The sequence below is a fragment of the Lutjanus erythropterus genome, chromosome 21, assembly GCF_056507025.1.
Source record: "Lutjanus erythropterus isolate fLutEry1 chromosome 21, fLutEry1.hap2, whole genome shotgun sequence".
Taxonomy (NCBI): domain Eukaryota; kingdom Metazoa; phylum Chordata; class Actinopteri; order Lutjaniformes; family Lutjanidae; genus Lutjanus; species Lutjanus erythropterus.
The window spans coordinates 30949011-30963622 of NC_139337.1; the positions used below are offsets into that span (position 1 = coordinate 30949011).

Sequence of the window (14612 nt, forward strand, 5' to 3'; positions counted from 1 at the left end):
CGTGTTCTCTTCTGCAGCACTGCAGTCCCTCATTATAATGCTGCTTTCTCACTTTTTTTTTTCAAAGCCTCTGGTGCTGTTTATCCATGTAGATAGTTTTGGTGTGAGCTGCAGAGACATCAGCTGTAGAGATGTCTGACTTCTGTCCAGTACAATGAGACTAAATTGCGTCTGTCTCTTTCCAAAAATTATCACCTGATTATTCCGAATAATCCACAGACTTTGTTGTGAGCAGTTTTATGTTGGAACTACTTTCTTCCTAGTAGAACAGAAAGTAGTTCTGTTAGATTTTCCTGCAGAAAAAAGGTTCTCACATGAAACTGCTCACAATAAAGTCTGTGGATTATCTTAAGTAACTGGGTCATGGTTTGTGGAAAGAGACACTTCTGTTTTGAGCACGACAAGCTGAGAGCCATCTATTCCTGTTATATTAGAGAGGAGTCAGACATCTTTACAGCCGATATTATTATTATTATCCACTAAAACTTACTGTGTGTATTCTTATTGTCTAATAAATGTGTTGAATGTATTTTCTTCTTCATAAAACTTTTGCTCAGCTGCTTCTTCTCATATATTTTGAAGCCTTCATTGTTTGCTATCCTGCGTTCTTCTCCTTTTTCTCTGCCTTTGTCGGTGCATCGCTTCAACTGTAAGTCATCATGTCACCAACACGCAGACAAGATAATCAAACTGAGACTCAGTCAGATAAAAAACTGCTTCAAAGCAGATTGAATTTTACAAGAAAGTCATAATGTGTCGTTATGTGAGACAAAGCTTTTGATTGTATTTTTTATGCTATTGTTTATTCATTTTAACTCATTTGATGGAAACAAAATTGATCATTTTAATACTTATTTGTCAGTATTTTCAAAAGAAACAATCCTGCTCCAGATGGTAAAGCTGCTGTTGTGTTTCTCTTTCTTCATCCTCCCGCTCCTCCTCTTCATCTCTGTGTTTTCTCCTCCTCCACCCTCCGTCCTGCTCTGTCAGTTAATGAGTCTAATTATTTGCGGGGCAGCTGACAACATCTGGGCTGGCCGACTTTTCCCTGTGATTTCCCTCAGCAGCATCTGTCAGCGGCCCGTTTTACCCCCCACCTCCCCCTGCAGACTTGGAAAGCATCAGCTCGGCCCGGTTAAAGGATGAGGCGTGTAATCAGCACAACACAGCGGTGCGGCGGCTGCTCAACATCAAACATCACCGACTGACGGCGTGAATATTAAATATTCTCACTGTCCTGTCTGTCAACACACCAGAAACTGAAGACACTTTAAATATGAGAACAAGAGAGAGAGGGAAAGAAGGAGAGAACGTACGGTAACACTGACTTTTTATTTAAAAAAAAGCTTCATTGGGTAGTTCACCTACTGACAGTTTACTACATTAAAAACCCAGTTAAGTTCAGACTCTACTCTGCAAAGAGAAAGACAACATCCACAAACACTGCAGACTTCAGACCAGAGCTCATCTGAGATGGACTGACGCAAAGAGGAAAAGTGTCCTGTGGTCTGACGAGTCCACATTTCAGATTGTTTTCACTAATCATGGACGTCGTGTCCTCTGGGCTGAAGAGGAAAAGGACCATCCAGATTGTTCCCAGCACTGACTTCAACAGACAGCAGCTGTGATGGTATGGAGGGATTCAGAGAGACATATGCTGCCATCATTGACGTCTTCTTCAGAGACGTCCCTGATTATTTCAGAGAGACGATGCTGAGACACATTGTGGACGTGTTCCAACAGTGTGTCTTCATAGTAAAAGACTTCAGGCACTAGACCGACCTGCCTGCAGTCCAGACCTGTCTCCCATTGAAAATGTGTGGTGCATCATGAAGCACAAAACACGACAACAGAGACTGTGGACTGTTGAGCAGCTGAAGACGAATATCAAGAAAGAATGAGACACTAAAAGATGATGCATCACTGTGCTGTTGCATCCTTTCATCACGATACTTGAGTCATGATATTATTGCGATTATTGAAATATATTTAGATTTTTTTCACCTTTTTCAACTGCAGTTCATGTCCACAAAGGACAACTTTGTCAACTTCTTTTAGGAGCACAGGTGTGTTGATAATTAAGGGTGATGAGAGATTGTAAAACCGTTTAAAGCAATAAAAGTAATTTAACATGACAATAAATCGAAACTAATGAAAATGAATGAGTAAAGGTCTAAAAGTCTCTCGGTCTGTCCGTGTGTCTCAGGTAACCTCAGCAGGAACTGCACAGAGAAAGGTTGGTCCGACGTTTTCCCGCACATCACCATCGCCTGCTGGTCCGACGACACGGATGAACCCAGTGAGGTGAGTTCAGTGTCTGTTCACTTTCTGTTTGAAGTTGTGTTTAAGTACCGTGGGGATACAGTCACCAGCTAATGATGAGTGTGTGACTGCAAAGTGTGTGTTTGTGATCTGGAAACAGATAAGAGTTGTGTTCTTAAAATCCCATCCTCAGTTTCCACAGCGTGGCTGCTGCAGGCTGATGCTTCATGTTTCATATCTGATCAAGCAGTTTTTGACTTCAGAGAAGTTTCCTCAAAACAACTACAATCTTAAACTTTATTCTTTTGACCTTTACATTTCGTAGCTGCTCTGAAGAGTGAACTTGTCGTGAGCGTGTCTGTAATTCAAACCCACAAACACAAATTACACATTTCTGCATAGTAAAATATTAAAATGATTTTGCTGAAAGTAGTTTACACTGTTAAATATTTACAATTAATTGGAAATAATCATTTAGTTGTTAGTTCTGTTTTCTTTATCAGTGTGGATTTTTAGATGTTTTTTTTTTTTTGAAGAACAAGTTGAGGCAAAAATGTAGAAATACTGTTTGCAGGGTTTGAAACCACAATTATTTCCTTTTGTGTTTTTAATCAGGTCAAGTGTACGTGTCGAGCTGCACGCAGCACAGGAGGAAGCTCTCGATAGAGCAAATAATTTATATTTGGTCTGCGGTGTAGACGTCTTATCTCCATTCTGACCCACTTTGAACGCTTTGTTCAACTACAGGTTGCAAAACCAACCACAGATCCAGTTTCTGAGCAGGCGACCGCGGCTCAGTCTCACTGTGTGGTCGTGAAACTTGTGTGCAATGAAGAAAGAAAAACTGCTTTTTGTCTCTCTGCATCCTTCAGGTCATTTCAGTCAGGACGAGGTTTCAGTGTAAATGGAGTGAAACACATTTGAGCCCCTACTGACCTGCACAGGCCTCATTCATAAACAGTGCAAACACACAAAGTTGTGCTTAAACATGAATGTTTTACGCACAAATCTGGGATCCATTAATATTTAACATATGTTTAATTTGGAACTGCTTCGGAACATGCAAACGGACAAATGATGGCAACACGGCTGTCTTAGAAAATGTTGAAACACCTTTTGACTAAATGCAGAGAAAAATCAACTTTACTTCAACTTCTGAAAAATGGGAGCAAAAGTGTTGCATTTAATTTTTTTGTTGAGTGTAAAAAACCATAATTATTAGGACACAGGGTTAGAATGACAGGAACTGTGTAGTTAAAATGCACAATTCAGTATTTGTTCATTGATTTAAAGTCATCATCACAGTATTGAACAGTGTTGCACATCACTGATTTTCCTCGTGATGCAGGTTTTACTGTAGGAAGGGATCTTTTAAATCTTTTAATGGTGAATATAAACAGGAGGAATGATTGCACAATGCAAAACGTTTCTCAGTGGACATGTGGGCACCAGACTGTTGTTTTAAGATGAAAAAAAATGTGAACTTGTCCTTTACAACAGGAGTATTTATTACAGATGTGAAAATATGACAACAGGCGAGCCGAGTCGGCTGATGATGAGCTAATGGCGGGATAACAAACAAAAGAATAGTCGCCCCAAAAAATGAGCTGAAGGGGCTTCATGAAGTCAAACAAACCAACAACTTTTCACTGAAAACAAACAAAATCATGAGACAAAGTGCAGCAGAAGAAACCTGAACAGCTTCACTGTGATGACAAAATACACTAATACTTACGTTGGTCTCACCAGACTATTGATCTGCAAACAGGAATCCACTCTTTAATGAGTGTATGATCATTTTTGTCACTTGGATGATCAGATAAAGTCAGTCCCACTCTGTCACACAGCGTCGCATCAGATAACACTCGTCATCTGTGGTGAAGTAAAAAGGTCAGGTTTCATATCAGCTTAGTGTGTCAGCATCTCGGCACGTGTTTATCTGTTCAAAGACGACGCTCTGACAGAGATAAACGTCGAGGAAGGTCGGGGTGAAGAGGGCAGATCAGATGTGAGGAAAGAGAGGGGGAGAGTTTTTTTGGCTGACAGATCTCTGACCTCCAGCTGATCGCGCAGCTCAGCTCCTCTTTCTGTCTGCAGACCACCATGAAATCAGACTCTTCGTCCATCGTGTCCTCACTGACACTGTGCGTGTTTCTGCGCTTTAATTTAGAGTGACAGTTCATCTGAATGACAATGAGAAAGACATGTTTCTGTCACTTCCAGTCGTGTATTTAGATACTTTAGAAAAGTTAAAAGGATTTTGTGGAGAGCCAACACTTCAAAATTTACAGTACAGTATCACAGAGGTGACAGTGTTCTGGTGAAGTTAATGTCAGTAAGAAAGATTTTCTTTAGTTGAACCAGATTTGTCCGTCTCTTACAAATAATCAATGATTCTCCCTTTTTTTAACAGTCCAGTGCTCCACATTAAATTCCTATATGAGTCTACATGAGCGTTTTACCAGTTAGACTCATGTTTTAGTGCATTTCTTCTTCGTCTGTGATGTGAAAATATCAGATTTTCACACAGTCAGAGGAATTAAAAGTGGTGTGTCCTCCTGTAGTTCAGTTATAAAATCAGCTGACCAGTGGAGCTTCTCTCTCGAGGCTGCAGTCGCTGCCCAGCATCACCTGCGCTGCACTGCACGCTCTGCGCTGCACGCTCTGCTCTGCGCTGCACGCTCTGCTCTGCACGCTTTGCGCTCCTTAAGGCCAGGAATTAAGGATTTGTTTGGACCAAACCAGAGTTTGTTGGGATGGTGGAAAGACGAACCAAGTTTCTATAAAGTTTGAATGAAGTTGACGATGATGAAAAAGTGGTGAGCGATTAAACAGCTGTTTCTGGTTACTCTTTGAAATAAACTCTCTCACTGTTGTGATTCTTTCCATAATGTTGTCAGACACCAGCAACAACAATCTGAGTCTGTCAGAGACAAAAACAAACACAAACAACGAGCAAACAAACAAGCGTCACCTGCTCTATGCTCCCTGTAGGTGCACGCTGTTTCTATCACTCTTCTCTGCTTCCATCACTGTTAGTTTTGTGGTTTGTTGTGATTTAGAGACTCAGTTTGTAAAGTTTACAGCCTGTCATGTTGTTGCATTGATCTGTGTACAATGATGCAGATAAAAAACAAGAAACTTGTTTACCAACCACTTGTTTATCTTCTCTTATCAGTCAACTGATAGCACATGTGGTCCCGAGGATGTTTTTTAATAAGTGCACCAGCTGATGTAAAACAATATTTACAGTTTCCTTTCTAATGAATCGTCGACTGGAAGAATCTCAGTTGACTTCTGGGTCTCCAACTGATCATTTGAATCGTCAGCTATCAGTGGGCAGCCTCAATAAGAAATGAAATTTTCCACATTTATTTTCCGTTTTCTCCTGTTGTATGTCGTCTCAGTCAGAAACAGTGTCTCAACAGTGACTTTCTCTCAGCAAAGAGAATAAAAATGATGAACTAGCCGAAGCACAAATTTGTTGTTTTAGAATAAAAAGATGGTTGGAGGACTTTGTTGATCTGTTGAACGTGGAGGGAGCAGTGAGGAACTTTAGTCATTAAACTGCTCCCCAGTAGGCCAGGGCAATATAGCTAAAAAATGTTCAATTGGCATTATTCAAATTAATGTCCAGGACCAGCAGCAGGCTCTTCAACAGGTTTGAGGCAAAAGGCACAGTGCTCACCTCGACTTGTATCTGTAACAGAAAACCAGGAAAGCTGCTTCCTGAGTTCATAAAAAGGAAAAGGCTTTTTCTGTTTTTACTTTTATCAAAAATGGAAAATCTTTTAATTCCACGACTGTCAAAAACCAGTCTGATCTGTGAACAGAAACCACCCAGTGGAGCAGGTTTGAGGATTCAGAGCTGAGTCTCGCTCTCAGCGTCTGTTGTGGCGAGACACCGGCTTAAACTCTCAGCTCCTCCAGCTGAGTTGGAGGGTTCAGCTCCTGGTCTTAGCGCTCTCTCTTCTCTAATCCGCCCTCGTCTGTTCCCATATCTGTTTCTCTACTAGATGAAGGAAACTGGAGTGAATTTTTTCCCTCCGCAGCCAACTCCTGAGAGGATTATGAAGCAGAATGACACAGCTGAATATTTATTAACCCTGTGAATGTTGCCGGTGTTTGTAGGAATAGTTTTGTCAGAGCAGAGAACCTGTGGTATCTGTCTGCTGTGTTGTAACCGTCCCGTCACCCCGAGGCGTCCTGTGTGATGCCACGGAGCTTATGTTCTGACCTTCCCAGTTATTGCTTGTGGTCACGGCTGCATTCCAGGACCCTCTGGTTTATACTGAGCTTTAAACAAGCGAGTAACATCCAGGTTTAAGAGAATATCCGCACCCATTATTGTGTCCTCACTGCACAAAAATTCACCCCGCACACTCGTCTTGTTCTCATATTTTGTGCTGTGCAGTCAGGTTGTCTTGTTCTGTGAGTAGAAAGGAAGTGAAAGTCCTCCATCATTTCAAGGAGATCCTCCATCTCCTGCTTTTGTGACCAATCAGCAGGGCTGCCCGTTTTTTAAAGGTTCACTAGATTCCTTACACAGCTGCTCACTGTAGTTTTGAATGTGTTTGGGACTATTTCCAGTGGCGGATTAATCCACATTTGGTTCTCCAGTGAGTATTTAGGCAGCAGGAAGGTGTGTGAGATTAAGTCAAACTAAACTATAGTGTGTGTGTTCATGGTAATGAAGGAACATGTCAGCCTGCACAACAACTATAAAGCTCTGTCACGAGGAGGAGGAGGAGGGTATCAGGGCATTTCTGTGTGAAGTTTCTCCCCTGTTTCCTCCAGGTGCTCAAATTCCCCCGCCATCAAAAACAAGCATATTCAGTAAATTTCTCCAGTCAGTTCTGACCAAGATGCTGGCTTAAGGTGTTTTCACACCTGCCTGGTTTGGTCCGGTTAAAACGGACTGTGGTCTGTTTCCCCGTTCAGTGCGGCTCGTTTGTAGCCGGTGTGAAAGATGTTGATCAAACCCTGGCTGGCTGCCCGTCATCACCCTGAATATCCAAAATAGGAGCAAACTTTTGAACACTTATGTAAAAAACATCATGCAGCTCTGTTCTGTATCGAGTCTGTTGTTTTACATTATTTAAAGCATCATATTCCTGAATCATTCAATATGTGGGAGACATGCATCATAACGTGAGTTTGTAAAATGTCCACGAACTTTACATATTTTAAACTTGTCAACAACAGACCAAGTCTTCAGGTCAAAGAGGACAAAATTCATATTATCATATTTGGCTGTGATGTGAGCCAAATAAATAAGTGAAATATGAGTTTTTAATAAGGTGATAATGTGAAATGATCAGACTGTGGAATGTCAGAAAACATGGTCAATGAAAAGGTTTTTCTTTGGGAGTAAATCACGTAGTTCTCCATGGGCTAAAAAGCGAGTCATGATATTTTTGCAGACGCCGAGTTACAGTTGATGTATAGAAAATAATATAATATATATATAAAATAGGAACAATTTAATTTCCCAAACCTGACGAACCATCATGACCTGAATCAAAATCCGTACGTCCATGCGCTCCACCTGTTTTCACACGTTTGGACATATTTTTCAACTTGTGATTAATCTGGTGATTTTCTTTACCATCTCTGTCTCTTCTCTGTATTTCTTTGTTTGCTGCATCTTTTCTTCTCATCACTGGACTGTTTTTCTGTCCTCTGTTTGTGTAAACATGCACACATGTGGCTGCTGGTTTCAAGCTTTGCTTTGGAAACAGGACGTGTGCATGTTATAATCTTGTTTTTATGATCTTCCACCCGCACGCTGGCTTTGATAACAGTTTCATATCTCGGTTTATACTAATTAAAACTATATGAAGGCTGACCTACATCGTTCGAGTGAAGCTGATGACCCTGTTCAGATGTACTGAAGATCAGGAAAAAGATAAGGGAGCTGTTTGTGTGATGTTTTTATAGAAAAATGCACCAGACTGTTGTGCAAAGAAGGAACCCTCTTCTGTAAACTATAATGACAAGCGCTGGGACGTGAGTTTGACTTCACTGCTGCATGTGAACTGAGCGCTGAATCAGTCATCTAACATTTTTGTTATGTTTTTATCGTTCAGTGTGCTTTACAGGATAGATAAGCATTTCATAAAACTCAAATACAGAAACATGTGGCCCTTTTCTACCAGCGATTTTGGTCAAACTGTACTGTGCCGAATTGTATTTCAGTGTGCAGAGCCGCGCCGAGCAGTGCAGAGACGGACCTGCTCTGCAGCCAACGCGTGATGAACCTCCTTCCTCCAACAAGCGAGTGTTTTATACGCAGCTCTCAGTACTTTTGTAGCTCCTGACAGAATCTCTGTTCTTTGAAATGTAGTTTCTCTGCTCTGTCAGTGTTTGTACTTTCAGGTATCTGCTTTATTTTACCGTTTCATATTCATTTTCGGCTGCGTTGGATTTGTGTTAAGTTACTGCTGATGAAAACATTTCGTCTTTGTGCTGCTATCTTGTTCTTGGAAGTGGTTTATGTGCTTAAACTCACTGGAGCACCCCAAATCAGACACAATTTTTAAATTTTTAATAATCCACAAAGAAGCTGCAGTAGACATCACTTTGCTTTTAGAACAGTTTTACAGAACCAGCAGAAATCATAATTCTGGCCATGTTGTTTAGTGACCCACATACCTTGTTTTTTTTTCCAGCCTGTGTTTAGACACAGATGCAGGATGAGCGATCTGTTCAGTTCATTTAGTTGACTGAAGGTTGAGATTGTTTTCGTCTCCGTTTAAAAGCGAACAGCCAGCTGATAAAAGTAGAGAAGAACAGTTGAAACACAAATTTGAGGAGGCGATCGAGTTCACAGTAAACTAATAAATCATGTTCTGTCCGCACATCTGAGCTGTGTGACAGAAAACAGTAGAACAAAAAGATAAATTTTAACAACACACACTTACACTCAGTTACACACACACACACACACACACACACACACACAGCTGGCTCGTGATGCTCTCCAGAGCCCTCAGGTGTGGGATTCCCGCTCTTTGACTCTCAGTGAAGCTTCTATTTGTTTCCTGCTGAAGAGACGGAGGTTTTCCGTCTGGAAAACTTTCAGCTGAGACCTGAGACGTCACCGCTGGCACTCAGCTCACACTACGGCACAGACACACACTCACACACACGGTGGACACAGCTGATCGTCCTCATGGTGTCTCTGAACACTGTCGCTGCCAGACAGGACAGATCTGAGAGTCTCACACTGGACGAGTTTTCAACAAACACACTTTGAAAAGAGACAAAAATATATACATGCTGAGTCATGATTATCAGATTAAAAAATCATTATTTTTATCTCATAGCTTTTTTCTTGTAATTTTTATCCTGTTATTATAACTTTTTAACATTTAATTTCATAATTATGAATTTTTATGTCTTAATTATGGATTGTCAACTTTTTCTCATTAATCTGGCTTTCTAACGCATAATTTTGACTTTTATCTCATAATTATGGCTTTCTAACTTGTGATTTTTACTTTTCATGTCATGATTTTGGATTTCTGTCTCATAATTGTGACTTTATGGATTTTTATCTTGTAATTATGACTTTTACAATTATGACTTTCTAACTCATAATTTCACCTTTTAAACTAACAGCTATGGCTTTTCATCTCGTAATGACAGCTTTTATCTCATAATTAATTGCTTTTTCTCATAATTATGACTTTAATCTCATAATGATGGCTTACGATGCAGATATTTTTTTATTTTAAAGAGAGAAATGCAATTCCCTCAATGAAAAAGAAAAGAGCTTCAAACTAAATGAAGGAAAAGTTGATTATAGCAGCGAACTGATAAAAAAGATTTACTGATTTAAATAAGACATCGTTCAGGAAATAAAGTAAATTATTTGTGCAGCGGTTTGGTGTCAACATGAGGAAATAACTGACCTGTCAGAACTGAGAATGTAAATTTTGTGTTAAACACACCTGCAAGGAGACGAGAGGCTCCCTGAACACATCATTACTCTTTTCTTCTTTACACAACTCACCCTCACAAAAATCCACCTGTTTATCTCTGATGTTTATCAGTGCAGTTCATGAAAATATTGATAAAGAAAAACCTCAGGAAGCCAAAATGACTCAACAACCTCAGTCTGAATCCAGCATGCAGGACTCAGGACTTCTACTTTCCTGATTTAGGATCATTCAGTCTAAATCACAGTCTGGCTTTCTATGTTTTAAACAAGACAAGAAGTTGTTTTTTTGATTGTGCATTCATTTGTATTTTAACGTGAATGTGTCAATAATTTTTGTCTTTGAAACGCTGGCAGAGAAAACTGATCATTTTGAGCCCTGGCTGTGATGCCTCATGAAAAACCACTACAGTCAAGGCCTCCATATTCCTCTGACTTGATTTAAAACGCCGCACAGCAGCAACACAGGAGCAGAAGATGAAGACTGTCCACCAGATTTAGACCTCTGTCACGGCCAGGAAGCTGTTCAGCCCGAAGTTCGGCGTGGCGGTAAATCTGTGGTGTCAGAGAGGAAGACGGAGAGGACGAGCGAGCCAGAGTTTCTGGATGGAGATGAGTTTGGACATAGAAGGCAGTGAGGCTGCAGCAGGTCATCAGCTCGCAGCCACAAGGCCTGAGAATCAACCTGAGGAATGAGACGCTGATGCCAGGCTGCGACTGTCTGTGTATCCTCACGTATTTGTCTACAAGTATTTACAGTGGACAGACAGACGGAGACAGAAAGAGCTGGAAGGAGTACTGAAACCCTTTACTGAAGAAAATACTGGTGATACAATAGAAAAATACTTCACTGAGAGTCTGCAGGTTATCGGCTCTGCGCAGGATTTTAACTCTTATTCAAAAGTTAACTTTGAATATTTGAATATTTAATGTGATAATGAAACGTCTTCATTTTAAATCATGTTTTACAGGCGATCAGTGAAAGTCAAGAAATATACAAAAGTACAAATATTATAAAACGATCATCATCGAGAGTTCACGTTACTGTCAGAGGTTACTGAGCATGAACATGTTAAAATATCAATAATGAATGTGGGAAGGAAAGAAGGGTAGGAAGGAAGAAGAAAGGATGAAAAGGAGGAAGGAAAAAAGGGAAAGTGATGCAAAGTAAGAAGAAAGAAGGATGAAAAGGTGCAAGAAGAAAGATAGAAAGATGTAAAGTAAGAAGAAAAGAAGGATGAAAGTAGGAAGAAAAAAGGAAAACTGGTTAAATGAATGAAAAGTAGAACAAGAAGGATTAAAAAGTAGCTAGAAGAAATATGAAGAAGGAAAAGAAAGTAGGAACAAAAAAGGATGAAATGTAGGAAGGAAGGAAAAGGGATTAAATGTAGGAACAAATGATGAAAGTAGGATGACAGAAGGATGAAAATAGAGACAAATGGAAAGAAGGATGAAAGTAGGAAGAAAAGGATGAAAAGTAAAAGCAGGATGAGAATAAGGATAAAAAGTAGGAGGAAAATGGGAAAGAAGAATTAAGAATGATGGAAAGTGAGAACAAATGGTGTTCTCACCATTAAGAACAAAAAAGGATGAAATGTAGGAAGAAAAAAAGGAAGAAGGATGAAAAGTAGGAAGGAAGGAAGGAAAGGGGATGAAAGTAGGAACAAATGAAAGTAGGATGAAAAGAGGATGAAAAATAGAACCGAAGGATTAATGTAGGAAGAAAAGAAGGAAAGAAGTAGGAAACGGATTTGTAAAACAAAACAAAAAAAGGGAAAGGAGAGAAAATTTAAAGCGTGAATGAATGAATGAATGACAGAATAAAGGATGAGAAAAGAATCATGTAAAGAAGGACAGAGAGGACAAAGTGTCTGTTTCAACATGAAGCTTCAGTACAGCAGCTGCAGAAGGACACGAACAGCTGTGCTTTTTTTTTTTTTTTAGATGTTTATGAGGACCAGAGTTTGGAAGTCAGGCGTTTAGACTTTAGGATCAAACTTCATTTCGACCACGACTTTTCTTAAAGTTTATTAGAGACACGCAGCAAGTTTTCATCAGGAGAGTTTTAACCCTAAAAAAAAATGCATGCTGGGAAGTCTGCTGATATACTGATCCTGTTTCTTTAGAAACTTAACGAGCTGATTGAAAATCTCAAGTTAGAAGAACTCGTGTTTTTTTTAAGTTCAGAGAATAAATATGAGAAAATATAAAGAGAAAAAGTTGAATAAATAAGTCTTTTTTTTTTCTTTTTTTTTTTTACAGCGTGTGTAAATCCATATACTGAGTGTGTGTTTAAGTGTGTGAATGTCCAGTTAATCGTCAGATGGTGTGTCAGACGTGGGGAATGTTGTTTATAGATGACGAGAGCGATGAACGCCAGGCATCAACATACACACACACACACACACACACACACACACACACACACACACACACACACACACACACACAGTGACCAGGAATACACAACTCTGCAGACCAGATCCATCTGTGTGTGTTGGCCTGAAGAGTTTATGGAGGGTTTGTGCTGTTTTGAAATGGACCAGATTGTCGCCCTGATCCTGCTCTTATTGTGAAAGAGCCTCTCCACCCTGTAACTCTGTAAGAAGAAAGCAGAGCGGCACCAGAAGCTCTTTGAGTGCTGCTGATAAACTCTCATGCATCCTTTAGTGTCTGTTGGACAGTGTGGGAAAAATTACTGACCTGACTTAAAGGAATAAACCAAAACACAAAAAACAAAAAATTTTTGGCAGGTAAACCGAGAATACGTGTTTATTATTCTCTGTCCTCATCAGCTCTCTCCTCGTGGTGTGTTCAGGGACCAGGCTGCAGCTTTGTTTGCTTGTTGGAGGAGCAAACAATAATTATTCACCATCGCAGTTAATTTGTTAGTGAATGTGTTGATGAAAGCAGAGAACCACGCCCCCTGGTGGCTGTAATCCTCAAAACCAATATTGCACTTTTTACTCCACTACATTTATTTTACACTTACATTATTTATTTATCTATTTATTTACATGCACGTAAATACAAAAAGCACATAAAGGAAATAATAAAAAGTGCATGTAAGGATGAGACAGTAATAACTTCCTGTATATGATCACCCACAAGACAAACAAAAGATAAAATATAAACAGTAATCCACTCGCCCACATACACAGTTATGACTCACATTAGGTGACGTTAGACACTTTGTCCTGTTATTCCACATTTAATGCTCAGTAAATGTATGTTGTGTGTTTGTGTGTGCAGCTGGTTTTCTACAGGGTGGTGAGGATCCTGTCCACTCTGGGCCACAGCCTGTCCCTCATCACTCTGCTGACCAGCACCATCATCATCTGTTTGTTCAGGTAAACACACACACACACACACACACACACACACACACACACACACACACACACACACACACACACACACACACACACACTGGTCTGTCCACCAGTCACACAACCACACCAGTTAAACCAGTGAAACAAGGTGTTCAAGCTGGGACAAAAAACCTCTTAAGATGCTTCATGCATCTTCAGCTGTCACACTTCATGATGACAGTTTGTTTGCACACAGACAGACACAACCTTTTTAATAAATAAATAAAAGGTGAAACAACTAAAAAAAAAAAACTGAGCAAAGACACTAACGTCATGCAAACGTTTAATTAAATTTAAGGGCAACTGCACAATAAAACTGAACATTGAAAAGTGAAATTACAGGCTTACTCTCCTGAGTAAAAAAAAAAAAAATATATATATATATATATCATCAGTTCATAACTGTAAAGATAAATTAAGTTTATTAGTGTTAATAAATATAATTGTACTTCATGGTATTAATCAGTGCAGTTGTCCTTTTATATGACTATTTTTCACTGAACAATTTGATGCGATTTGGAAATTACAAACCAATAAATAAAAAATAAAAATCAATTAAAAATCAGTACAATTATCCTAATAGGTTAAATGAGGGTTATTTCTACACATAAAGTCACTGATATCACCACACATTAAATGTACTAGTATTTTGCGCTCATGTTGAATTTTAGTCCCTGTTTACACCATTCAGTAAATAAATATTCTCAAACAGAATTTAAGGTTATTTAATAATTTTAAGACCTCTTTTAATACTAAAAGTGACTTTGCAAAAGCATGCTTTGATTATGCTTTACACCTTTTGTTTGTTTGTTTTTTTTACTTTTTGGACTAAATATCAGAATAATTCTGCATGTTTTTCTGTCCATATTTTTTTGAAAGTCAAAATGAAATGCATTTTTTAAAATATATACATACTCAACATATGTTTGGAAATAAACTGCAGCTGTGATGATGTTTCTGTTGCTCCTGATAAATGAAGACATCCAAACTAACTAACTATAAATCTATAAATCATACTGCAGAAGTTTCATGTATGT

At 39.3% G+C, this 14612-nt stretch overlaps 1 protein-coding gene across 1 annotated transcript in view; it reads left to right on the forward strand.

Moving 5' to 3' along the window:
• Positions 1-14612, forward strand: part of LOC146307871 (vasoactive intestinal polypeptide receptor 2-like) — a 36104-nt gene that overhangs the window by 13256 nt on the left and 8236 nt on the right. Inside the window, exons 4-5 of the mRNA XM_084747361.1 lie at positions 2207-2304; positions 13457-13554. Coding sequence (XP_084603487.1) covers positions 2207-2304; positions 13457-13554 — 196 coding nt within the window. The remainder of the gene's footprint in view (positions 1-2206; positions 2305-13456; positions 13555-14612) is intronic.